Source organism: Natrix helvetica (genome assembly GCF_964273705.1).
Source record: "Natrix helvetica genome assembly, chromosome: 8".
Lineage (NCBI taxonomy): Eukaryota > Metazoa > Chordata > Lepidosauria > Squamata > Natricidae > Natrix > Natrix helvetica.
In genome coordinates this window covers 14,094,077-14,119,011 of record NC_138559.1, presented here as the reverse complement: position 1 = coordinate 14,119,011, position 24,935 = coordinate 14,094,077, and the positions used below count along the sequence as shown (strand labels likewise).

Genomic DNA, 24,935 nt, shown 5'->3' with positions numbered 1-24,935 from the left:
CACATTCTCCAATATAGATCCTGAACTAGGGGATGCAAAAAAAAATTAAAACAGATACATACAAATCAATCAATCAATCAACTGGAGTACAGTCAGAAGTAGTGGCACTTCCATTTCCAATAAATTCAGTTAAACAAATTCCCAAACTTCCATCATGAAGGGTATAAGAACAAGAATCATCAATCTAAACGGTGGACTTTGTTTTTCTAGCCTAAATGTAGAACCTGACTTTTTTCACCAAAATGAAATTCAATGATGAAAAAGTAAGATTCTACATTTAGGCAAGAAAAACAAAATGCAGAGATACAGTATAGGTGGTACCTCACTCAGCAGTAGCAACTGTGAGAGGGATCTTTGAGTCCTAGTGGATAATCATTTAAATATGAGCCAGCCGTGTGCTGAAGCTGCTAAAAAAAGTCAACACAGTTCTAGGTTTCATTAACAGAGGGATAGAATCAAGATCGCATGAAGTGTTAATACCACTTTATAATGCCATGGTAAGGCCACACTTGTAATACTGCATCCAGTTTTGGTCACCACAATATAAAAAAAGATGTTGAGAAAGAGTGCAGAGAAAAGCAATAAATATGATTGGGGGACTGGAGGCGAAAACATATAAAGAATGGATGCTGGAATTGAGTATGTCTAGTTTGAAGAAAAGAAGGACTAGGGGTGACATGCTAGCTGTGTTCCAATATCTCAGGGGCTGCCACAAAGAAGAGGGAGTCAAGTTATTCTCCAAAGCACCTGAAGGCAGGACAAGAAGCAATCAATGGAAATTAATCAAGGAACCAACCTAGAACTAAGAAGAAATTTTCTGATGCAATTAATCAGTAGAATAACTTGCCTCCAGTAGTTGTGAATGCTCCAACACTGGACGTTTTTGAGAAGAGATTGGACAACCACTTGTCTGAAATAGAATAGGGTTTCCTGCCTGAGCAGGGGTGGGACTAGAAGACCTCCAAAGTACCTTCCAACTCTGTTATTCTGTTATTCATTTTCCTATTGCAGCTAAAAGTAGTTTTGATTAGATTCTTTTGAAATTATATATCTCTTCTTCTTCTTCTTCTTCTTCTTCTTCTTCTTCTTCTTCTTCTTCTTCTTCTTCTTCTTCTTCTTCTTCTTCTTCTTCTTCTTCTTCTTCTTCTTCTTCTCTTCATATAAAAGGAATTCACCCCAATAGGACTCAGCAGCAAAGAAAAGGACAGAATCTGAGGCCAGCTGAGTCACACTAATATAACAGTTCTCTTGAGCTACAAATGCCAACTTGTGGCCATTCTTTTTTTCAGCCACAAAAATGCCAAGGACACAGTGGGGCACACACAAATGGTGCAGACCACACCAGATTCAAAGCTGAAAGGGAGAACTTTTGACCATTTGCACATTCAAGTCATCTGTTGAGAATGTTTCTTCTCTCCTCCTCCTGAGGATTCTGTAGTTTCTAAACCATAGTTGATGGAATAAGATACCAATTGTAGATTATCCAATAAAATATCATTTAAAAGTGGTTTAGCATGAGATTCAAGCATGGGAGAACCCTTAGCTGCAATAAGTCTCCTTCATCAGTCCGTACTAGAGCTTGAAGCACTAGATTTATGTTGGCAATCTCCCAAATCAACACACTAGGAGGGGGATCCTAAGCTCCTTACCTGTCACATCTTGCAAACATTGACCCTGCTCCTCTTTTGCGTTTACTTTACTTTTACTTTTACCTTTAATGACACCCCTAAACTCCTTGACCAAAAGTTAAGTTGGAGAAAAAAGATGGGATTGGGTTGAAAAGCCGTTTGGAAGTTCCATTGGTTCATTCTATGAGTCCACCAAGGTACATGGTGGCTTGATTCTATCTCAATAGATTATGCCCTCTCTTCCAGTGTCATTTGAAAACGTTCATTTATGGTTTAATATAATGTGTGAACTCAACCAACTATGATTTATCCAATATATGACAGTTAAAGAAACCATGATTTAGCATGAAGCGCATGGCTTCTCACCAGAACAGTGTGTCCCAAACTGTTCAGTATCTAATCAGCAGTTTAACCTTACACTGTATTTCCTTCTCCTTGTTGTTGTCTAAATGAAATACATGGGAAAGACCATCTGGCAGGAGTGATTTTTCCATGCCTTTCTCTGTCACCTCAACAGGTGAACAGTTCACACCAACGCAAGGTCACACCACACTAAAGGCTTCTGTTTCATACCTCCATGGAGGAGAGGAAGAAAAAAGATGCGGCTGTAAAATCTCACGCCATATAATTTCACAATTGTTTCTAAAAGCCACCCAAGAAGGCAACTTCTGGGTTAATAATTCTAGCCATGACCAAGGCTATGCCATCATAAAAATCAGAGAGTAAATTCATTTTTCATGTCAATGAACAGCAATAAGTGAAGAAAAGAAACTATTGACTTTACAAACTACTTCATAAGTCTCCTTGGGAGATTAAATTGAATTTACAGAAACTGGGAAAAGAAGATCATGGTGAAACATATTACGATTCATCCCTTTGGAGCATTGTGCAACGGTGCTAAAGCAGAACCTGCAGATCTCATTCCAGTTTTGTATCAAATTTAATTTTCTACACTAACTCTTCTGAATGCATATTATTCTATTCCTATTGCCCAATTTTTCCAGGACATAAAAGACTGTTTGCCATATCTATTTTCTTACCTAACAGCCCCCTAAAAAAGACCTTAGCTCAAGATTTCCTAAAACATGGATTTATTTTGAAAGTTGAAGGCACAGTTCCTCTACATCACTCATTTTAATTGACATTCAGGCTATTTTTTTAACCTCAATAAATACTCAGGTTATTAATTTCTGTATTAACAGAAATAATTATGTGCCTTTCCTTTCTATATCATACCTGATATTGTATATTTAAGAATATCAGAGTCACCCTGTGGTATCAAGACCAACAGAAGCCAACTAGATGCTATTATCTTTTCATATACAAAGGAGTATAAATAACGTTCACAGCCAGGAACAGTTTGGCTTACAGTTCCTACAGTTCATTGCAGGATCCGATAACATAGAACAGAACAACTAATCATTTGTTTTAAAAATAAGTAGAGTAAAGGAGAGAAGTGACTTCATCATCTCACTGATATGCTGTGACTGACAATGCAGCTTGCAAGCATGTGACTTTGGCATTGCATTTTTTGATTATTGATTGACAATACTGATTTGGATTTTTCGGCAAATTTTCTTCTCTCCCTTCCCCCTTTTCTCAGTGGGCATTTTTTTAAATTTTGTTTGGAGCAATTCAGAGGTAAATATAGTCAACTTATGACGACAATTGAGCCCAAAAGTCCTGTGCCTAAGTGAAACATTTATTGAGTTTTGCCCCGTAGTATGACCTTTCTTTCCACAGTTGTTAAGTGAATCATTGCAGTTGTTAAGTTAGTAACATGATTGTTAAGTACACGTCGCTTCTCTGTTGACTTTGCTTGTAAGAAGATCGTAAAAGGGGGATCACATGACCCCCGGGGACACTGCAACTATCTTAAATAGGGAATCAGTTGACAAGCATTTGAATTTTGATCACATGTCCACCGGGATGCTGCAAGGGTCAAAAGTGTGTGGGGGAAAAGTGTCGTAAGTGGTAACTCTGAACAGTCATTAAATGAACTATTATGAGTTGAGGATTACTTGTAAATAAGTTAAGATTGTTTATGAACAAGCTCTAAAGCCCTTGAGAAGTTCCCCTTCTTACACCATTAAAAAAAAACCCCTGCTGATTGATTTTTACTGTTGGCTTCCTCTTTTTCACCAACTACCAATATCCCCTTATATTCCACGAGTGCTAATTTCCTCCAAATATTCGATGAGGCACTTTCTGAACACCCAAGTTTGCAACAACAGCATTGACAGGACAATCTCTGGCCACATGTCTGGCTGTCCAATCCTTATCATCTAAAAATGAACATGATCATAACAACCACCATCATCATTTGATTTATGCCTCAAAGAAGCCCTTGTGTGCGTGTCCCAGAAAGGGATTAAAGGAACAAAGCCGCAGGACAGGAAATAAACGGTACATTAACTTTTGCAGGCGAGAACAATAAAGTCTATTATGATGAAATAAAATTAAAAGGATTAAGAGAGCAGCATCAACAGACAAGTGACCAATCAAGTGTAGCCAACATGACTTAAGGGAAAACAACACAGAAAACCCATGAGTTTACTAAAAAAAAAGTACTTTGCTTCTAGTTTCTTTCAAGGGATGAAAAATTCTGAGAAATTGGGATTTATATAGAAGTGCATTGACTGATTAACCTATGCCCTGTCTTCCCTCCAGAAGCTCAAAGGCATCAGGTTGTCCTCAACTCATGGCTACAACTGACATCAGAATTTCCATGGATAACCAAGTGGTTGTTAAGTGAACCACATCCAATTTTAGCACCTTTTTTTGCCATGGAATTGCATTTAAGCATATCATGCAATCCTTAAGCAAATTCTGCTTCTCCCATTGGCTCTGCTTGTCAAAAGCCAGCTGGAAAGGTTGCAAAAGGTGACACTTCACATGTTCTAAATATAGGCTGGTTGCCAAGTAGCTGAATTTTAATCAAGAAATTCTGGTATGCTGCAAAGGTTGTAAGTGTGAGGACTGGCTGAAAGCCACTTATGTCAGTTGCCCTGGGAATTAAAAGGAGCAAGGCTCTCTGGTTTCACCCATCAGCCCCCAAAACCAAGAGTGATGCACCTGCTATTCAAACAAGGAGCCCTCTAACCTCCCCCAGGATAGGTATGCTGCAAATCATGTTGTCCAACCTTGGCAACTTGTGGACTTCAATTCCCGAATTCTAGGAATTGAGGTCCATATGTTTTGTTGACACCGGTTGGGCACTTTTAATACAATACAATACAATACAATACAATACAATACAATAGTAGAGTTGGAAGGGACCTTGGAGGTCTTCTAGTCCAACCCCCTGCCTAGGCAGGAAACCCTATACCGTTTCAGACAGATGGCTATCCAACATCTTCTTAAAGACTTCCAGTGTTGGGGCATTCACAACTTCTGGAGGCAACTTCTGTTCCACTGATTAATTGTTCTAACTGTCAGGAAATTTCTCCTCAGTTCTAAGTTGCTTCTCTCCTTGATTAGTTTCCACCCATTGCTTCTTGTTCTACCCTCAGGTGCCTTGGAGAATAGTTTGACTCCCTCTTCTTTGGGGCAACCCCCGAGATATTGGAACACTGTTATCATGTCTCCCCTAGTCCTTCTTTCTCTTAAGCTAAACATACCCAGTTCCTGCAACAGTTCCTTGTATGTTTTAGCCTCCAGTCACCTAACCATCTTCGTTGCTCTTCTCTGCACTCTTTCTAGAGTCTCCACATCTTTTTTACATCGTGGTGACCAGAACTGAATGCAGGATTCCAAGTGTGGCCTTACCAAGGCCTTATAAAGTGGTATTAACCCTTCACGTGATCTTGATTCTATCCCTCTGTTGATGCAGCCTAGAACTGTGTTGGCTTTTTTGGCAGCTGCTGCACAAGGCTGGCTCCTATTTGAATGGTTGAATTTTCTTGATAACCAGTTTATAATTTCCTTCCTGCCCCCCCCCCTTCATTTCCTAATCCTATTCATAGCCTTAGAATCTCGTGTCTCCCATCCAATCCATTTTGAAGTCCACCCTGCTTAGTTTTTCCAGATCAACGGAGTGTTGTCACCTAAATTTGTGAGGGCTAAAAAATACATATCAGCATGCTTTCAAGAATGAGTCTTTCTTGGTTTCTCTCTCGTGTTCTGCCTTTTTTTTTTTTGTCTGAGAGCAGGGATGAGTTTCCTCCCCGACTGAACTGTTCTGGATTACAGAGGCTGCTGGCTTCTCTCCTGGTTTCTTCAACCACACTTCCTTCCATCGACCACAAAAGCTGAGTCGGCACAAATGTGCTTAAAGAAACCAAAATGATCACATTGGGCCCTGCGGGAAGCTAGTTATGGTAAAAAGAAACTAAAAGCACAAGCAACTCTCTTGAATAAACAGCGAATCTCAGCTGGAGTTGGTTTTCTTCAAACTTCAAGACGGTTTTAGAACAATCGTTCCGTTTTGTTCCTTCTTGAGGCCAGGCCTTCGGAGTACTGCATCCAAACGGCACAGGCGCTCTTTAATTAGTGGCTTTTTAAAAAAAAAATCCTCTTTTTCTGGCTTCCCACCTTGCGCCAAGTCAAAACGGTGGAATACTTATCAATACAATACAATACAATAGTAGAGTTGGAAGGGACCTTGGAGGTCTTCTAGTCCAACCCCCTGCCTAGGCAGGAAACCCTATACCGTTTCAGACAAATGGCTATCCAACATCTTCTTAAAGACTTCCAGTGTTGGGGCATTCACAACTTCTGGAGGCAACTTCTCTTCCACTGATTCATTGTTCTAACTGTCAGGAAATTTCTCCTCAGTTCTAAGTTGCTTCTCTCCTTCATTAGTTTCTTCTTTGCGGCAACCCTTGAGATATTGGAACAATGCTATCATGTCTCCCATATCTCAGGGGCGGCCACAAAGAAGAGGGAGTCAAACTATTCTCCAAGGCACCTGAGGGTAGAACAAGAAGCAATGGGTGGAAACTAACCAAGGAGAGAAGCAACTTAGAACTGAGGAGAAATTTAGAGGAGAAAATCAAGGAAGTTGCAAGCTTGCAAAAACTCCGTGCCTGGCTTCGTACCAGCCAAGGGGTGGTTTGCTTGTTCAGGGCCGAACTCCGTCTGTGGCTTACTACATCCTAAGGCAGGGGTGTCCAAACTTGGGAACTTTAAGACTTGTGGATTTCAACTCCCAGAATTCCCCAGCCAGCATGGCTGGCTGGGGAATTCTGGGAATTGAAATCCACAAGTCTTAAAGTTCCCAAGTTTGGACACCCCTGTCCTAAGGAAAAGGACGGCTTATTTAGCGAGAGGGGCCGTTAAAGCATCCCGGGAGAGGGAGGAGACCGCGTCCCGCAACGCAACCGGGTCTCCTTTCCGCCGCTCCAGCTGGTTCGCCGCGAGGGGCGTGGCCGGGGCGGGCTCGGAGACTACACCTCCCAGGGGGCTTTGCGCGGCCCAAACAAGGGGGCGGGGCTCGGCGGAGCTTTGCAAGCGCTGCAGGAGACGGTTGTGGCTCGCAAGGCGATCGCGGCTACGAGCGGCGCCTCTTCCCGGCCATGTCCGCCGCCTGTTTTCGCCACCACCCCGCTCCGGAGCCCACGCTGGGCAGGGACATCCCCGGCCCTAACAAGCTGCTCGATTTGGCCGAGGGAGTCGCCTTGCCTCCGGGCGACTACAGCACCACGCCTGGCGGCACCCTCTTCGGAACCACGCCTGGCGGTGAGCGGAGCCTCTGGAGGGGAAGGGAGAGTGGCCTGCCTCTGAGCATGCAAAGAGTGCCCCGAGGGGGAGAGGTTAAGAGGCAGGGAGGCCGAGCCACGGCAAGGAGAAGACGCGGTGTCAAGAGCCCCTCTGAGCATGGAGGGAGCGCACGGAGGGGAGGCGGTGCTAGGAGTGCCTGCCTTCCAGTGGGCAAAGAACAGGCAGAGGTGTTAAGAGTGCCTCTGAGCATGCAGGGAAGGTGACAGGGAGGGAGGAGGAGAGGTGGCGTTAAGGCTGCCTCGGAGCATGCAAAGAGTGCCCCGAGGGGGAGAGGTTAAGAGGCAGAGCCACAGGAAGGAGAAGAAGCGGTGGCGTTAAGGCTGCCTCGGAGCATGCAAAGAGTGCCCCGAGGGGGAGGCGGTGCTAGGAGTGCCTGCCTTCCAGTGGGCAGAGGTGTTAAGAGTGCCTCTGAGCATGCAAGGAAGGTGACAGGGAGGGAGGAGGAGAGGTGGCGTTAAGGCTGCCTCTGAGCATGCAAAGAGTGCCCCGAGGGGGAGAGGTTAAGAGGCAGAGCCACAGGAAGGAGAAGAAGCGGTGGCGTTAAGGCTGCCTCTGAGCATGGAGGGAGCGCACGGAGGGGAGGCGGTGCTAGGAGTGCCTGCCTTCGAGTGGGCAAAGAACAGGCAGAGGTGTTAAGAGTGCCTCTGAGCATGCAGGGAAAGGGGCAGAAAAAAGAGAGTGGAGTACCCAAAGTAGGTGGCAAAAGGGGTGCTTCTGCCATGGAAGGAAGGGCAGTGGGGAGGGGGTGAGAAGGTTGCAAGGGGGGGTAGCAAGAAAGTGTGCCACTGAGCAGAGAGAAACCGCTGAAGCAGGATAAACAGTCTTATACAACAACCCTTCTGGGCACCTGTTCAGTCCCGCAGCCTAGAATCAAAGGTAGGGTTATTGTTCTCCGGAGAAGCGAGCGATCCGGGGCTTGGCCTGAAATGGTGCCCAACGTTTTAACTCCTTTCAAGTCACGCCAAAGTCTTTCCAAGAAGGGCAGGAGGCTCTGTCCTGCTGCGCAGGGCCAGCAGTCAGGCTAGACTCAGGCTGGCCAGCTTTTCTCCCCTTATTCAGAGTTTTCTTTTTATCGATAAACCCTTGCATCCTGTATGGGTAAGAGAAAGGGGGATTCACCCCAAGAGGGAATACCAGAATGGGGCTAAATCTGAGGCTGACTTCAGACTTCTATTCTTAATGGAAAAGGCTGGCATTCTTCACGCACACACAAACACACAGTGGAATTAGGGCCCTTAGGAGATGGCATGTGTGTCTTTAAGACAGGTCCTAGGCCTGCTTGGTCATGAAATCTCTCCCATTTCTTTAGAAAGAGAATGCATAAATGAGTTCAGAGGCCACAACGAAACACAACGGAGTGGAAGCTTCTTATTTGTCTGAAAGGAAACAGGGTGGACATGGATCAAGCAGGAGCAGGGATTTTTCAGCTAGGAAGAGCCTTTCCTGGGAAAATGCACAAAATGGCTAGGGGAATAATATCCCCTCTGAACCATGCTTATGGATATGAGGATCCTGGCACAGAGAATAATGTTTATCGCCAACTTGGTGCCTTTCCAAGTTCAGATTAATTAATACTTAGATTCTCAGTGACTCCCTTGAGTGCCTTAACAGTACAAACACTGGCCAGGGATGAAAATATTGTGCTTCGAAGGGAATCAGGAATAGTGGTTGAATCCTAGAAACATTTACAGGAGATTAGCAATGAATCCTGGGTCGTTAAGGACCTTTTTTTTTTTAATCCAACAGAAAAACCACTTTTTCATAAAGTGTGCTGTAAGTTGTGAGTGTCCTGTAAAAACAAGCATTGCACAGAAAGTTTATTTTTGTCCCAGGCTTTGGTGTAGGAAACCTGACACAAACCTCTGAATGACAAATTCTGCAGAATAGGCTTGCCTGTCCGTACTTTTTAACTGCATTTGGACCCAGATGTGTTGTGCAAAAGTGGCCTGAGAGCATAAGAATAGGTAAATGTAAGATTGCAACATTTTTTTGGTGGCGGGCAGACTGGGAACAAGATATATTTTCTGCCTGAGGTATATGTAGGAGTGCACAAGTAGGAAGTCTTTCAAGACATCAATACAGCTAGTCCTCAACTTAAAACCACAACTGAGCCCAAAATTTCTGTGGCTAAGTGAAACATTTGCTGAGTGAGTTTTTCACCGTTTTACGACTTTCCTTGCCAAAGTTTTTAAGTGAATCACTGCTGTTGGTAAATTAGTAACAAGAATTAAGTGTAATTGGTTTCCCAATTGACTTTGCTTGTCAAAAGGGGAGATCCCAGGACCCTGGGACACTGCAACCGTCATAAGTATGAATCTGTTGCCAATAATCTGATTTTTGACCATGTGACCGTGGGGATGCTGCAATGGTCTTAAGAGTGAAAAGCAGTCATCAGTGGCATTGTAACTTTGAACGGTCATTGAATGAACTGTTGTAAGTCGAGGACTGCCTGTATCCAATGCAGTAAAATGCAGTGGGTGCCGTAGCTTATTTGCTGTCTTAAATACAACCAAAGTCTGAATTAAAACGTATTTGTTAAAACTGAGGCTCCTTGAAGCCATAGATTTGCTTCTTGGTAAATATTTTATTTATAAACTGCCCATGTGTCAGTTGCAGATTCAGTGATACATGGGTAAACTTTTGCTGCTGCTGTTTGTCATGATGCTTGCTCTAAAAGGCAGGCTGATGCATGCAATTTCAAAGTTTAATTCCTAATTACTGATGCAAAGTAGCGAGTGCCTTTTAAGTCTGGGTGCATTTAAGGGAACTTTAGCAGGCAGTTCATTCTGGAATGTATTTTGGGGACTGGAGAAGAGACACGCGGCAGGTCATAGGAACTGGGGGGTCAGCAAATGCAACTTAAAATCACAAGGGTGGACTTCCAAACTTGCATATTTTTGTCCAATAAAATATGCAACTTTTCTTAGCTGAGGTCTAGTGTGTTAACAATATGTTCGCTAAAGAGAGAATAACTTAAAATTATTCATGACTGCATCACTTAAGACACCATGGCAGGTACCGTGCCGAGACTTTAGCGTGAATTTATGGAGCAATTCTGGTTTGCTTCAGGAAAGAGGAATGCTGGGAATATTTTGTTAAATTTGTATGCTTACCCGACTCTAAGTGGCTCAGTGGCCCATTAGAGAAATTATAATAAAAGGTAAAAATAAAAGACGGCAGGTGTGACAAAGGCGGTCTCAGTCTCTCTGGCCAAAGTCCTGGGTGAAGAGTGTGGACTATGCAGATCTGCAGCTGGGGTGGACTATAGTCTTATAGAAAACCTGTGGTGGTTTCTTCTGTGCTTCAGCCTATTGTGTATTGTATTGCATCATCTGCCATTCTGAGAAGTTATTTTTGCACGTGGTTTGGATTGCAGCAAGTACAAATCAGAGAAGAATTCAAGTAAGTAGCGCTACAAAAAAAAATGCACTTCCAGATTCCCAATAGACAACATTTTTTAAATTGTTGCCCATTTTTCCAGTTTCCCCACTTGCACAGAATAACTTTCCTATCCTCTCTGCTGGCATCGGTCAATGTGATCGAAGCCATCTGTTTTCTCTATCACTAGCAAAATGCTCATAGGCGCAACTTTAGGATTATTGAATTTGAAAATACAATCTCCATAGTACAGGTGACTTTGAGTTTCAAGCTCTGGTCTCTTCCCTTTGAGTAACTTCTGTTGTTTAATCATCCAGGAGTTTTTTGTGGCATTGTCAACAACAAGCAAAAAAAGAGAAGGAAGGGAGGGGGGGGAACCATAAGGAATTTATTTTATTTGATCGATAAGCATCAGTGGATGAATTTTCTTGCTTTCTCAATCAGTTGAAAAGCCTGTTTGCTGTTGCAATCTGAAATGATGGCATTAAAAACTATTGCTGATGTGTGGGAGGAGCATGAGTTTACAGCTGCTTTTCACTAAATCAAGAAAAAAAATCTATGAGGAAGGTGGAAAAGCCATATGAATAACTTACAGCTGTTTGATTCTCTAAGTTGGGGGAATTTGATAGAGCAAACTAACGTATCTACAGATAGTCCTCAACTTACAACAGCTCATTTAGTGACTGTTCAAAGTTGCAACAGCATTGAGAAAAGTGATTGACTTTTTTTTTCACACTTACAACCCTTGCAACATCCCCATGGTCATATGATCAAAATTCAAATGCTCGGCAACCGATTCGTATTTAGCAATAGCAATAGCATTTATGTACCACTTGACAGTGCTTTCCAGCCCCTCTCTAAGCAGTTTACAGAGTCAGCCTATTGCCCCAACAATCTGGGTCCTCATTTTACTGGACCCAGAAGGATGGAAGGCTGAATCAACCTTGAGTGTGTGAGACTTGAACTGCCCGACTGCTGGCAGATGGCAGAATTCGCCTGCAATACTGCACTCTAGCCACTGAGCCACCACTGCTCTTAATGTATGATGGTTGCAATGTCCTGGGGTTGTGTGATCCCCTTTTGTGACCTTTTGCCATGCAAAGTCAATAGGAAAGCCTGAACTCACTTAACAACCATGTTGCTAACTTAACAACAGCCCTTAACAACCGTGGCAAGGAAGGTTGTAAAATAAGGCAAAATCCACTTAAACAGCAACAGGAATTTTGAGTTCCATTGTGTTCGTAAGTCGAGGACTTATAAGGGAAGCTTGCAAAATTCCTTTGGTGCTTTGAAGTCAATCTTAGGTGGGCTTAAAGGAGTGCATAATGTGGTTTAGAAACACCGTCCTCTGAGCATTTTTGCTTGCATACATTTGTGCACACAGCCCGAGGATCGGTGTGAGTTTTGCACATTTACAGCAGAATTCCTCGCGCTGCAGAATTCTGGAGCTGGAAGGAAGCATGTTCAGCTCTGCTTGTTTTCTATTGTATAATAGTTTTGGGCTGCCATCCAGGCTGCTCACAAGGTAATGTTATCATTTCTGGTGTCACCTTGATGAACTCTTAACAGGTTGCGAATCATGAGTTATGAACAGGTTCCAAGATGTACAAAGCAATTATTTACAAACGCAAAAACTTTCCTGTTGGAGGAGCCTTGTAGGAAACCTATGGTCGCTTCTTCTGTGCTTCAACGTTTTGTACATTGCACCATCTGCCATTCTGAGAAATTATTTGGACACGTGGTTTGGATTGCATAAAACAGACAACAGACTGTTCTGGCAATAGTGTTTTTATTCTGTGATTTGAATGCATAGCCTGAACATTTTCTTTCGTAATGAGTTCTTTTTTTAAAAAAAAGTTTGGCCTTGAAGTAGACACAGGGTCTTGGTGAATCCAAATCCTCTAATGGTTGCTACAACATCTAACACGGCTTTCCTTCTGTAAATAATACAGCTGTGATATCCTACTTCTGGCCTTTAAAATGTAGGGAGAGTGAGTGGGTGTTGGATGCTTTTTGCCTCTGACTCTAGAGCAGAAGAATGTCCATAAAACTTGAAAAATGACTGTCCGCAGACAGTTTTGAATGGTTTCTCATGGTCCCCTCCACTCTTTTGAGAGGGAAAAAAAGAAACCGTGGTGGAAAACAATCTGACTGTAATTATCATGAAAGAATTGAATGTTTGCTTCTTTCAAATATGCTCAGAACCAGCAAAGAAGACAAATGATCCTGGGTCTAAACTATACATTTAAAACCCACTTGGCCAAACAGATAAAGTATTATTTCAGTCTGTTGCAGAGTTTTTCAACCTTGGCAGCTTGAAGATGTGTGGGCTTCAACTCCCAGAATTCCCTAGCCAACCACACATCTTCAAGCTGTCAAGGTTGAGGAACATTGGTCTATGGACAGAGCAAGTGCATTCCCACATGGAGTGAACCAGTGACAGACAAAAGAGCAAAACAGCTGTGAGAGGGCAAATAAAGCTTAGGGTGAAACAAATAAATCTGAGCTAGAACCCAAAGAGGAAAAAGGTGAAGACTGACATATTGCTCTATAGAAAAGTTGCAGCAGATAACCGAGAAGGGATGAGGTCATTTTGTGTGCTGAGAACCTGGGAAGGGGGAAAGATGACCAATGGCCATCAATCTAATGCCAGCAGTGTTGTGTTGCACATCAGTTGGTGTTATTTTTCCTAGCCAAATGCAGAAAGCCAATTTGCTGCGCATGTCTCTCATTTTCCTAGAAATTCAATACAGATAGTGATTTGTTTACATTTTCCCATACCTTTCCCTTTCAGTAGGCAAACTGCTAACGGGACTAAAATGTATTGTTTTCCTTCTGCTCTAAATCTGAGCCTGGGAAAAGGGAGGACACACGTCTGGTTGAAAACCCGCTCTTGATATTTCTAATGGGGAAGTGTGGTTCCGAATAAGACGGTTTAAAGTCTCGTGAGACACAAGTTTTTCAGTTCCAGCCTTAATTTATTGTAATTGACTCTCCCTGACTCCAAGAAGGAGTTCTCAGAAGAAGAAACACTTTTTTTTTTGCTGCTGTGCAACAAGATAGATGGCTGATAGTCCTATTTGTGGTTTGTTTTGAATAGTCTCAGATTGCCCCTGGGAACGTGGCCAGTATGACCAGTGTCACAACATTTATGTTAATGGCATGGAGGCATGGACCTGGGTCACAACAAACACACACAGCCTGTGGTAACCTCGGAAAAGTTCATGGGCCTGGTTTTTCCGAAGCCTATTGCAATCACAGCTGAAAAAAATTTACAGCCATGCGAGATGGTGTTTGGAACAATCGGCTGCTTGGGGGCAATTGAGAGATAAGTTAAAGAAAATAAGATTGACTGTTGGCCTTTCAGGGTAGTCCAGACAAAAAGCCCAGTTAGGAGCACTAAACTCTGTCCATATTGTAAAGGCACATTAACAGAATCTTGCAAAACTCTTTCCTTTCACTCTCCAATGAAGTAGAGATGGTCACTTCTCAAATGCCCTCCACAATCCCTTTTCTTTCTTTAGGTTGAGATATCTTTTGGATGAAGATTGCTTAGTCTGCAGTTCTTCCTCCTGTCCCCCAAGGTCTTTTCCACATACCATTACACTGTTCCCTTTCTGTCGGAAGACTGACAGAGCCTGGGGACAGAGTGAAAAGAGGAATCAGCCCAAAATCATTACATAGCCACAAACTGACCAAATCCAACCCCTCTTGAATTTCATTATCTAGCTGGGAGTTGAAGTCCACAAGTCTTAAAGTTGCCAAGTTTGGACACCCCTGATCTAGCACCAAAATAATTAGTTGGCTAGATTCCTGTGCATAGGCCTGAGCAATAAATCAATTTGATCGGAATTTAACATTTATTCTTGGTTTTTCATGCCTGACCTTTTCTGACTTACTAATAAGGGGCTCTTGTCCAGGGAGACTTCCCTTCCATGGAGACTCAGGTCAGTCTTTTCCAAGCTAGTGTAGGCTCCACCTGCCAGAATATCTACCCAGTTCTTTTGAAAAGATGTGGGAATAGCATTTAGACTTATATGCTGCTTCATGGTGCTTTGTAGCCATTTCTAAACGGTTGACAGAGAATCATATTTGCCCCAACAATCTGGGTCCTCATTTTACTGACCTTGGAAGGATGGAAGGCTGAATCAACCTTGAGCCTGTCAGAATCGAACTCCTGGCTATGAGCAGTGAGTTGGCCTGCGATACTGTATTCTAACCACTTTGCCACCCATGGCTCTCACCATTATTTCTCCTTCCAGATAAGATGTGTTGAGGTTGTAAAATAAATTGGGAATCTGTTTTGGAATGCCAAGCAAGAAACTTCCATTTGTTTTCAGAAGAGCTTTCTCAAATGTTGTTTCCTGTCCTGGAATAAAAAGGGAATGGTCCATTGGGAGAAGCATGCTGACCAACATACCATGCCAATGCAAATGGATGGCCTCATTCATGTATGAGACCAACCGATTTTTGTGGTACATATTCTATGCAGGTTAACAAAGAAGACAACAAGAAAAAAAATAGTCTGCACTGAACAAAAGCATACCATTCAAGGGAGAAGTGCCTTCAGAAGATCTTCGATCCGATATATAGCCTCTTTGCCTCTATGTCACCCTCAAGGAAAAACAGATGCTGACTAATCCCTTTCAAAAGCTGCATTCGAAACCTAGAAGGAGCCAAAAACTCTCCTTGTGTAACTTGCAGAAAATCTTCAGTAAACTGTCTTGCTTGCAAGCAAGGAACATCTTTAGAACCCAGAAGTGTAAATATTGAGAGCGGTGTTAACAAAACAGTGAATCTAGTCATGAATCATAAATATAAAAATATTAAGAACATTAGATACAGAAGTAAAAACGAGGGAAAGCCTCTTACTGACAAGTGAATTTGTGATTTGTGGTTTTGATGACTAGACACAATTATAGAAAGAAGAAAATCATGATATAATTTAGAGAGAGAGGCTAAAATGTGCTTGTGCTTATAACTGCTGCAAAGTCACATCTTTATATCTTTTTGGAAGTCACTTCTTTATATCTTTTTCTATTTTTCTTCAGCTTTTTTTCCCCCTTGCACTTTTCTTCAATTTCTATTTTTCCCCTTCATCACCTTATACTAGCTTCTGTTTGGTTTTATTGTCTTGATTCAATGATAGGTAGATAGATATCAATAAAGGAGAATATTTGTAGCTTGGGGATTGAAACGAGGGGTCCTTGGTGCTCTCCGAGGTTGCTTGTTTTCTTGCAGATGTTTCATTACCCTAGTTTGGGTAACGAAACGTCTGCAGGTTCAAACCCAGCACCAAGGACACCCCCCCCCCTCACATGTATGTATCAAATCCCACCCATAGACCCAATTGTTTCCTGTTCTTAGCAAGCAGGCACCCAGAGAGTAAAAACCTGAAGGCCTCCGTCTCCCCTCCAGCAACTGAAAATATTTCAAGAAAATATATTCTTGTTTTCACCCTGCCTGGCTGTGGCATTAAGCAAACAGGAGTCCTGAGCATGTGTCTGAATATAAACTCAGGGATACAGACCTACAGTGAACCCCTTATGAAATGTTCTTGCAATAACTGGTACAGTGACAACATTTCTAGGAAAACGGACTTTGTTCTGCGGGCGTTCCAGCAGCTGGCAGGCGTCAAAAGCAGCGAAAACCGCTTGTCTGCAGATCTTGATTCATTGCTGTTTAGTGTCGGGTGGAGCTGTGGGCTGCAGACTCCCAACCGTTGAATCCCTCCCTGCTCCACCCACCTCGTCCCTGGAAACGCACCAAACTTCAGAGGGCTGGAAAACAGTTCAGTTCCAATTGCTCCAAACGAGTTTTTCATCATCCATTTTTCCATTTTTAAAAGCAATGTGTTTGAAAGCTTGGATCGAAATATCACCAGGGAAATAGTGCTTCTTGGCAGCAGAGTTTAGGTACTGGGGAAAAGAAGCTGTTGTGTTACTTGATGTAAATGTAAAAGCGTGGCTCTCCCGGGGAGGAGAAGTGAGGACTCTTGAGTCCCTGCGACCTATCCGCTCACACAGAGAGGGGCTCCTCCTGGTGCCGTCTGCTAGGCAATGCCAGCGGGCGACACCTAGGAGTAGATCCTTCTCTGTGATGGGCCCAACCCTCTGGAATGACCTCCCCCCAGACATTCGAACTACCACCGACCTCCGTTCCTTCCGGCAAAAGTTAAAGACTCACCTGTTTCAATCAGCTGGCCTGGCACTTTCTTAGTTTTACCTCCCAGGGATTTATTTTATTTTAGGGTTTGGGGTTTTTAATTGTGATGTTTTAAGATTAGAATTATTTATTTCTTAGTACAGCCTATTTCCCCCTCCAAATGTATCTTAAATGTAGTTTAAATGTATTTAATTATTATGAATGATTTTATTATATTGACTGTACACCGCCCCGAGTCCCTTTTTGGGAGAGGGGCGGTCTAAAAATCTAAGAAATAAATAAATAAAAATAAGTTGTATTGCTCATTATTGGATGCTGCTAGACTACAGCTCCCATAATCCTGACCTGGCCAGTGGGAATGGCAAGAGAAGAGCCACAGGTTGTCATGCAGTGCGCTTTCCTAATCTTTGCAAACCAGCTTTTGAGAAACAGATCCCACGAGGTCTATGCTCTCAGTGGATGTGTGCTCTGGCCAAAAGCTAAATATCATTGTTTTGCGTGTAAATATAAACTTAATTCAAACTGAGTTAATTTGATAACAATTGTTATAATTATCCCCATGTTTTTAATAATGCCTAGACACCTTAAAATCCCAATTCAGTAGCAAAAATATTTGCATACAAAAGTCTTGAGAGGACCACAATTTCACCTGCCTTTTTTAATTACTGGAATTTAATTAAATCTAAGGCCTGCTGAAATTGAAACTCATGCTTTGGCATTGTTCTTGTTACCAAGATGTCCAGTTACTCTCCACATAACGTTCCATCTCATCAAATTTCCTTCTAGACTAAACTGTGGCTTGATTCCTCTAAATGCGGCTGTGTTTTGTTTTGCTCTTTGTGAAACATGCTGCATTTTTACCTCCTCACTGTTAGAATTAAGTCTTCCTACTGTCTTTACCTGCCATCTCAGAATTTGTGGTGTGTTTGTGTTTGAACTGGTGAATGACCACAATAAAGTTTACAAATAAGGCAAGTACCCGTATTGTGGTTTTGAGGTTGAAGTTTGGGGTTGTTGAGTTTAACGTTAAACCCTTTTTAAAAAAAGTTCGTATTTTCTTGGCTTGGGTTTTAAAAGATTTGTACTTAAAGCTATATTTGGAAGCTGCTTGGCCAGCTCAATGTTGAATACAAATTCTGAAAAAATACACAATTTTCCTCCTAATTCTCTGTCATTACAATCTTGCTGGAGAAAAGTTGCAAAGGCAGGAAGAATCTTGTTTAGAACTCAGTAGGAGCAATAATGTTACTGGATATTTATTTGAAAAAGTCTATCATAATGACAAATAATCTTGCTCTTGTTGTTAGTGGGTAGAGAGGGACGTAGTATTTCAGGTGCAGTGAAGCTTAACCAAGCATACAAAAATATCAAAACCGAAAAGACTACATAGCCAAAATTAGCTGTAAGGATTCCTCTGCTCTTAATGCACAGTCTTTTTTTTAAAGGAAGACTTGTACATTTTTCTTTTTTCTTGGTTCTATTGAAGTGGCAAAAGGCTCAGTTACAGTTTACAAAATGTAAAAAAGTGTGTAGCTTGCTTAATGCGTGGATGAAGATCTAGGATTGGTGGCTATTCAGGACTTGATTGCCTAATGTAGAATATATATTTCAAAACTAGAAGGAGTCAGTTTCTCAGCCCAGCCAGAGGACTTGCAAATGTCTTATGTAGTGTGTCTGTTCAGAAGCAAAATAAAAGTACAAGGCTCCTTCTAGTGGCCACTCATAAACCTATCTATTGCAATAAAGGGACTTTGTTTCCCTCCTGTTCTAAAAGCCTCCCACGAGACCTTTCTTATGGGGGAGAATATCTGGGAAAGGTGACAACACAAGAAAGGCAATTGAGGCTTTAATGTTGTGGGACCATTTCTGCCTTCCTTTCTTCTTGGAGGCTGGATAGCAAGTAGCTCTAGAATGGGTGTGCATCCGTGACAACTTTAAGACCTTCTGGCTGCAGAAGCCTGGGAATTGATGGACATAGTCTTAAAGTTGCCAACTTTGGACACTCCTCTAGCCAAAGAAGAACCAACAATTTTTAAAAGTTTTTTTTTTCTACAAACATACCAATGCTTGAACAGTGTGGTACCTGAGTGTCATACATCCTAATGCAAATAAAACTAATAGCATTAGTCATAGTTATTACTTTCAACCAACTTATATATTTCTAATAGTAATACATATTTATATAAATTAGCGGTCATTATTCAATTATTCCATGTTTTATCCTATTATTGCTCTTATTTTATTGTATAAAAGTGTATGCACTAATCGTCCCCTTTTTTCTTACCTCTGTCTCTTATTCTAACTTTTAATCATGTCACCTTTTATTTAAAAAAAAAAACATTTTCATTTTATCCCACCTAACTCCTAGTCATGTCACCTACCTACAAAAAAAAAAAAGAAAGAAAGGAGAGAGAAAAATCAAATCAAATAAAAACAAAGAGAGAGAGAAATCATCTATCCGTCATCTCTTTCCCACTTCAGTACTTTAATTCCTATGCTTTTTCTTTTCTCTTTGACTTGACTCCCATATTCCTCTCTAAGATCTTTATCTCTTTCTACATCTACTTCTTGGCTGTTCAATGTAGGTATCTTTGGGTACCCAAACAGCCAGCAATTTTTAATGATAGAACAGACATTGAAATAAGAATCAGATCCGTTCGCAGGTTTTATGCAGCCTCAACCATCGCAAACCTACTAAGATTGTCTATCATCCCTTGTTTTGCTTCTGTTCTTGCCCGAAAAGGAAAAGCAAGGCTAATATGGACTTCTCCTTGTAAAAGTGTCCAGATAATCAGATATGCCTGCACATAAGCAATTGTGTTATGCTGCTTGCTTCTCAGTTACTATAATCATCAGTGCTTCAGACCGTGTGTCATGGAGACAGATTTACTGGCCAGCTTTCATTGTTGTAGAAAACCATGGTTTTATGACCATGGGTTATGATGAACCTCAATCTATTTTTCAGGTTTATTGGCTTCTGTGCATTGCCCTTCACTTTCCTCAGGAGTTTCTGCTTTTTTATATAAAGTAGCCTGGTTCTGTTTGTTAAGCAGCAAAGAAGAAATTTCGACTCAGCTATGCTGTGAAAACAAGCCAAAATCCAACCCTGATTGGGGAAGGAAAGAAGTGGTCGGATATTAAAAGTGCAGTCTACTTAGATACGGAAAGATTTGGCACTACCCACCATGCGGGAATGGTTGGTGAAGTTGAAAATTTTTCCCTGAAATTAATAAATTTACTTCTTTGATTAGAGAAAAAACATAACCTGCAATAATTGGTGATTGGAATTTTCTTATGGACTTTTCATATATATATATATATATATATATAAAAGAAGAGTGAACTTGTTATTTATGGTTTTGATGATTGGATAAGGTAGATTATATTTTAAAAAGAGCAATATGATATAACTTTAGAAAGAGGTTAAAATATATTTTATTTAAAACTGCTGTGAAGAATATCACAACACACACACACACAAACGCACGCACACATATACCTTTTTCCTTCCTTTTCTATTTTTATACAACCTTGCAATTTTTTTTTTAATTTTTTCTTCTTTACATTAATTTCCATTTGTTTTAACTTCTTGTTTAAAAGTTTGAATAAAAATTATATACAAAAGTAACAGCGTAGATAACACGGCGGGTTAACTGGGATTTCTTTCCGAGCAATATTTGGTTCTTTAACCCTCTTGAGAATAGCAGTGAATTGTGGCTATCTTTCTTTTACAGGTACCCGCATTATTTATGACCGCAAATTCTTAATGGCGTGCCGAAATTCTCCAGTTGCCAAAACACCACCTTGCAATCTTCCAGACATTCCAGGTGTGACAAATCCAAGTATGGATGAGCTCCAGACGGAGGTGAACTTCATGTCTGCTGACGAGGAGAAACCAGGATTAGGTGTGTGGTCACCTGTACAAATCGCAATACACCGTTGCTGAGTTGGGTTTCAGACATTGCTTTTCTCTGTGCCAACCTAGTCAAGTTTGATCTGTCATAAAAACCATAGATGCTTCACCATGAGTGCTGGATCTACTGAGATTTAGAATACAGAATACAATAGCAGAGTTGGAAGGGACCTTGGACATCTTCTAGTCCAACCCACTGCCTAGGCAGGAAACCCTATACCGTTTCAGACAAATGGCTATCCAACATCTTCTTAAAGACTTCCAGTGTTGGGGCATTCACAACTTCTGGAGGCAACTTCTGTTCCACTGATTAGGGGACTGGAGTCTAAAATATACGAAGAATACAATACAATACAATAGCAGAGTTAGAAGGGACCTTGGAGGTCTTCTAGTCCAACCCCCTGCCTAGGCAGGAAACCCTACACCACTTCAGACAAATGGCTATCCAACATCTTCTTAAAGACTTCCAGTGTTGGGGCATTCACAACTTCTGGAGGCAACTTCTGTTCCACTGGTTAATTGTTCTCACTGTCAGGAAATTTCTCCCCAGTTCTAAGTTGCTTCTCTTCTTGATTAGTTTCCACCCATTGCTTCTTGTTCTACCCTCAGGTGCCTTGGAGAATAGTTTGACTCCCTCTTCTTTCATGGGTATTGTGAATATTTTGTTTATTTGTATTTATTTGTAACCCACCTTTATTATTTTTATAAATAACTCAAGGTGGTGAACATATCCAATAGACAGACCTTTCCTTCTCCTATTGTCACAACAACAACAACAACAACAACAACAGCCCGGTGAGGGGGGGGGTTGAGTTGACGGAGAGTGACTAGCCAGCTGGCTTTAAAGTGGGACTCAAACTCAGTCACCTAGTGATTGGCTCAAAGGGACGCAGGTGGTTTTTTCAGTGAAATAAATGTTTAATAAGCTTATCAACTTATATCTTATCTTTACACATGATCATATACAGGTAGCCTTCGTCTTTCAACAGTTTATTTAGTGATGGTTCAAAGTTACAACGGCACTTGTAAGAGAGAGTTATGGCTGGTTTTTTTTTTTTTTTTACATTTATGACCATTGTTGCATGCCCCTGGTCATGGGATCAAAATTCAGACACTTAGCCACTGATTCACATTTATGACGGTCGCAGTGTCCCGGGACGATGTGATCCCCTCTTGTGACTTTCTGACAAGAAAAGTCAATGGGGAAACCAGGTTCACTTAACAACCATGTTACTAACTTAACAACTGCAGTGATTGACTTCATTGTGGCAAGAAAGGTCGTAAAATGGGGCAAAATTCACTTAAAACCAGAGCAGCAGTGCCACAATGGTTAGGTGCAGTACTGCAGGCTAAGTCACTGCTCACTCCAGGAGTTCAAATCTCACCAGGCTCAAGGTTGACTCAGCCTTCCGTCCTTCCGAGGTGGATAAAATGAGGACCCAGATTGTTGCGGGCAAGAGGCTGACTCTATAAACTGCTTAGGGAGGGCTGCAAAAGCACTGTGAAGCTATATATAAGTCTAAGTGCTATTGCTGTTGCTACTAAGAAGCAACAGAAATTTTGGGCTCTATTATGGTTGTAAGACGAGGACTTAACCTGTAGTGCAGAAAAAAAGATTTTAACTGCTTAATTCTCACAACTTGTTTTCAGAATACAGTAGGATAGCTTTCCTGGACTTAGTCCCAACAATGTTGAGTGTACCTATGTCTTTTGTTTTTGTTTGTTAAGAGTCTGTGGGTTGTTGTTTTTTTGTCTGAACAAACTAAGTCCTATGATTGTAGATTGTGGTTGCAAATGAACCAACTTGAGATGGGTGAAGTTTCTTGGAATTCCTCAGTTCTTATCATCTTCGTTGACTGCTTTACCGCAGCAAAACTACTATTGAAACTAGTAGCCATGAAGTTTTTTTAAGGGCATATTTTGTTCTCTGCTGAGAACATTGAAGTAAATTTTGTAAAGATTATAGGCTTATACTGCCTCTGAACCACCAGCTTTCAAAGCAATAATTCTATTGTCTTTTGCCAGACTGGACTGCTGAAGAATTGTAAGTTGTCAATTACTATGTATATGTTCCTTTTCCTAAAGTCGCATATATATAAGTGCTATTTGTGCTGATAAATAAATAAAGGGAGACTAGTATAGATCCATTTCAAGCTATTTAGCTCTCATCAGCTAGCCATACCCTTACTGGGATTTGAACCTGGGCTGTGTTACATATTAGGCAGGAATCTTAGCCACTAAGCCACAGCTCTCCTCCTTTATCAGCTGAGCCAGGGAAATAGGTATGTATTTGTGTTACAACCCCTGGTATGCCCAAATATATATACACACACATACATACACATACATACATAAGTATACATATACATAAACATATATACATACGTACATATGAAGTAGTAATGAATTTCCACAGTTAAAACTGGAATGAATAGACTCGTCCCTCTTTATGTTAAGGAAAATGTTGAGAAGTAATGCTTTCAAGCATATGTGGCATCCAATGAATACCCATGAAATTGAGATTTTTGTCAATTCCAAAGATGCTTTTTCAAATGTTTTCAATGTTTTTCCTTGAAGACATTTTGCTTCTCATCCAAGAAGCTTCTTCAGTTCTTCTTCAGAACTGAAGAAGCTTTTAGAACAGTGTTTCTCAACCTTGGCAACTTGAAGATGTCCGGACTTCAACTCCCAGAATTCCCCAGCTGGGGAATTCTGGGAGTTGAAGTCCGGACCTCTTCAGGTTTTCAAGGTTGAGAAACACTGTTTTTAGAAGCTTCTTTGGGGCAACCATGACCTGAATGACTGAGACTTTTCATAGACATTTTGGTTAATCGTTTCTCTCTTTCACAGGTGAAGAAGCCCAGTTCGACCTAGATATCTGAAATTTCTCCTCTGAGGACAGAGGAGTCGTTTTATTCCTGATGAAGATGAGATATCAGTAACGCTTCCCGAAATGAGAGAGGCTTATAGAATAGCCCACGCTATGCAAAGCTTTTCAGGAGAAATGGTTCATCGTATTACAATAATAATAATAATAATAAAGCTGGGGAAAAGAGGACGTTTCTTACTATCTAAAGACTGAAAACATTGGTGGGGTTTTTTGTGTGTGTGTGTTTAGCTTCCAGGGAGGAAGGATGCTAAAAAGAGAAGGAAGGTTTTTGTTTCTGTGCCTGAAATCTTAGTGCCTTTGTTTCATAAATGTTGAGTTGAAGCCAGAGACTGACGCAGGGACATTTAAGTAATCATGTTGGATGTAGACAATTCATGCAGTATCAGTTGTCTTTCATTCATTTAATACAGAAGCGGCTGTCTTCTGATCCCCATCAATTGTATAGCCTGTAAATCTCCCCCTTCTTGAGAGGGATTGTTTGTGGCCCAAATTTTTATTACAGCATCAGCACCCCAGTTGGAGAAATGTAGAAAGGAGCAGGAGGAACCTGGTGACAAAAAAAAAAGTCAGATGCTTGCTTTGCACTGCAGTTTTTCCTCTGATTCCGTAATAATTTAATGGTCTGATGAAATCAACTCATCCATATCAGCAGATTGTTTGATATCACCCCTGGAAGAAAACTTCCAATTTTTTTCCCGATTCTGAATGTGCTAGGGGAAGCCAATTCTTCTCTCGCTCTCTTTTAAAAAAACAAAACCTAAGGGGAAAAAAAAATGTCTTTTAAGGTGGGAAAATGTTGTGGACAAGCAGGCAGCCTTGCCTGTCCTTGTTTTTCTTTCTTTACAGGGCTGTGTGTAGATCTGTACACATTCTTCACTGTACCGAAAATTAAATAAACTTAAAATTGGCGTATGAGTTTTGGGTGAAGCCGATCTGTGTCCTTTCTTTCCACAAGCCTTCCTGTTGTCTATGCCAGTTGTATCCTGCTAGTGATGAGCTAGTGATGATCTGCATTCTATTTAATCTGCAAAAGTGTGGATTTTAATTCCCAGAATTCCCCAGCCAGCACAACCATTTCTGAGAATTCTGGGAGTTAAATTCTAGAAAGAGCTTAGGTTGGAGAATTTAAGAGGTTGGTTGGATGGTTTATTTATTTATTCATTTATATCTCTCCTTTATTATTTTTTATTAAAAAACTCAAAGTGTTGAACATACATAATAACTCATGAATGAAGGCAAA

At 41.3% G+C, this 24,935-nt stretch overlaps 1 protein-coding gene across 1 annotated transcript; it reads left to right on the top strand.

Annotated features, from left to right (window-relative positions):
* The first annotated feature begins 7,052 nt into the window (after positions 1-7,052).
* EIF4EBP1 (eukaryotic translation initiation factor 4E binding protein 1) lies at positions 7,053-24,610 on the top strand. The gene is made up of 3 exons (XM_081961072.1): positions 7,053-7,307; positions 20,627-20,797; positions 23,656-24,610. The coding sequence occupies exons 1-3, from the start codon at positions 7,145-7,147 to the stop codon at positions 23,685-23,687; spliced, it is 366 nt and encodes a 121-aa protein (XP_081817198.1). The 5' UTR covers positions 7,053-7,144; the 3' UTR covers positions 23,688-24,610.
* Positions 24,611-24,935: the final 325 nt, after the last annotated feature.